Source organism: Castanea sativa, chromosome 2 (assembly GCF_040712315.1).
Source record: "Castanea sativa cultivar Marrone di Chiusa Pesio chromosome 2, ASM4071231v1".
In the NCBI taxonomy this organism is placed as follows: domain Eukaryota; kingdom Viridiplantae; phylum Streptophyta; class Magnoliopsida; order Fagales; family Fagaceae; genus Castanea; species Castanea sativa.
Window position 1 is genome coordinate 18,691,325 of NC_134014.1, and position 1,316 is coordinate 18,692,640.

The following is a 1,316-nucleotide window of genomic DNA, read 5'->3' on the forward strand; positions in this document are numbered from 1 at the left end:
CTTAACCCTCTGTCTAGTCCTTGGCCATTCGCTCAATGGGGGTTAGATATTGTGGGGCCTTTCCCAAAGGTGGTTGCTCGTAGGGACCGATTACTTCACCAAGTGGGTTGAAGCTGAGCCTTTGTCGAATATTAGAGACGTGGATGCAAAGAAATTTGTTTGGAAAAATATTATCACTAGGTTTGGAATACCTCACACTCTTATTTCAGATAATGGCCTTCAATTTGATAGTAAGGCCTTCAGAAAATACTATTGTGACCTAGGTATCACGAATAGATACTCTACTCCAACTTATCCGTAGGAGAATGGGCAGGTAGAGGTAGTTAATAAAGTTATATTAAGTGGACTCAAGAAGAGGCTAGATGATGCAAAGGGAAGATGGGTGGAAGAATTGCCACAAGTTCTGTGGACATATCGAACTACACCACGAAGATCCACTAGAGAGACGCCCTTCTCCATGACTTATGGAGCCAAGGCCGTGATCCCTTTGGAAACTAGGTTTCCAACGTTGAGAACGAGCTCTTTCATCCCAAGTAATAACAATGGTTTACTAGGGAAAAGTCTGGACCTAGTTGAGGAACAGCGAGAGAATGCCATGGTTCAGCTAGCTTATTATCAGCAAAAGCTCAAGCGGGGGTATAACACTCATGTGAAGTTAAGGCCACTTGCATCTGGAGACTTGGTCTTAAGGAAAGTCTTGGGTACCGCCAAGAATCCAGCGTGGGGAAAGCTAGGACCTACCTGGGAGGAGTCGTATCGTATCACTTCTGTAGTAGGTATAGGGGCATATCGTCTAGCAGACTTAGATGAAACGTTGTACAACGTCCTTGGAATGTAACTAACCTACGAAGATACTACTATTAATGAAAGGCACTTCTGCCATTTTAGTTCGATTATTATTGTGCTGTGATTCATTTTATTTTTCTAAGAATCAAACAGAAACTTGGTCATGCCTAGCTCCTCGGACCACATATCTTGTTGAAATTGATATCTTTATTAAGTGTTAAACAAAACCTTAATTATGTCTAGTCCTTGGATCATCTACTTTGGAAAAATTAACATTTCAGTTCATTTTTCTAAGAATCAAACAGAAACTTGGTCATGCCTAGCTCCTCGGACCATATACCTTGTGAAAATTGATATCTTTATTAAGTATTAAACAAAACCTTAGTTACGTCTAGCCCTCGAATCATTTACTTTGAGAAAATTAACATTTCAGTTCATTTTTCTAAGAATTAAACAGAAACTTGGTCATGCCTGACTCCTCAGACCACATACCTTGTGGAAATTGATATATTTATTAAGTGTTAAACAGA

The 1,316-nt window shown here is 39.9% G+C and overlaps 1 protein-coding gene across 1 annotated transcript; it reads left to right on the forward strand.

The window, feature by feature from the left end:
• Positions 1–457: 457 nt before the first annotated feature.
• Positions 458–838, forward strand: LOC142624999 (uncharacterized). The gene has a single exon (XM_075798714.1). The coding sequence runs from the start codon at positions 458–460 to the stop codon at positions 836–838; it is 381 nt and encodes a 126-aa protein (XP_075654829.1).
• The last annotated feature ends 478 nt before the right edge of the window (positions 839–1,316 follow it).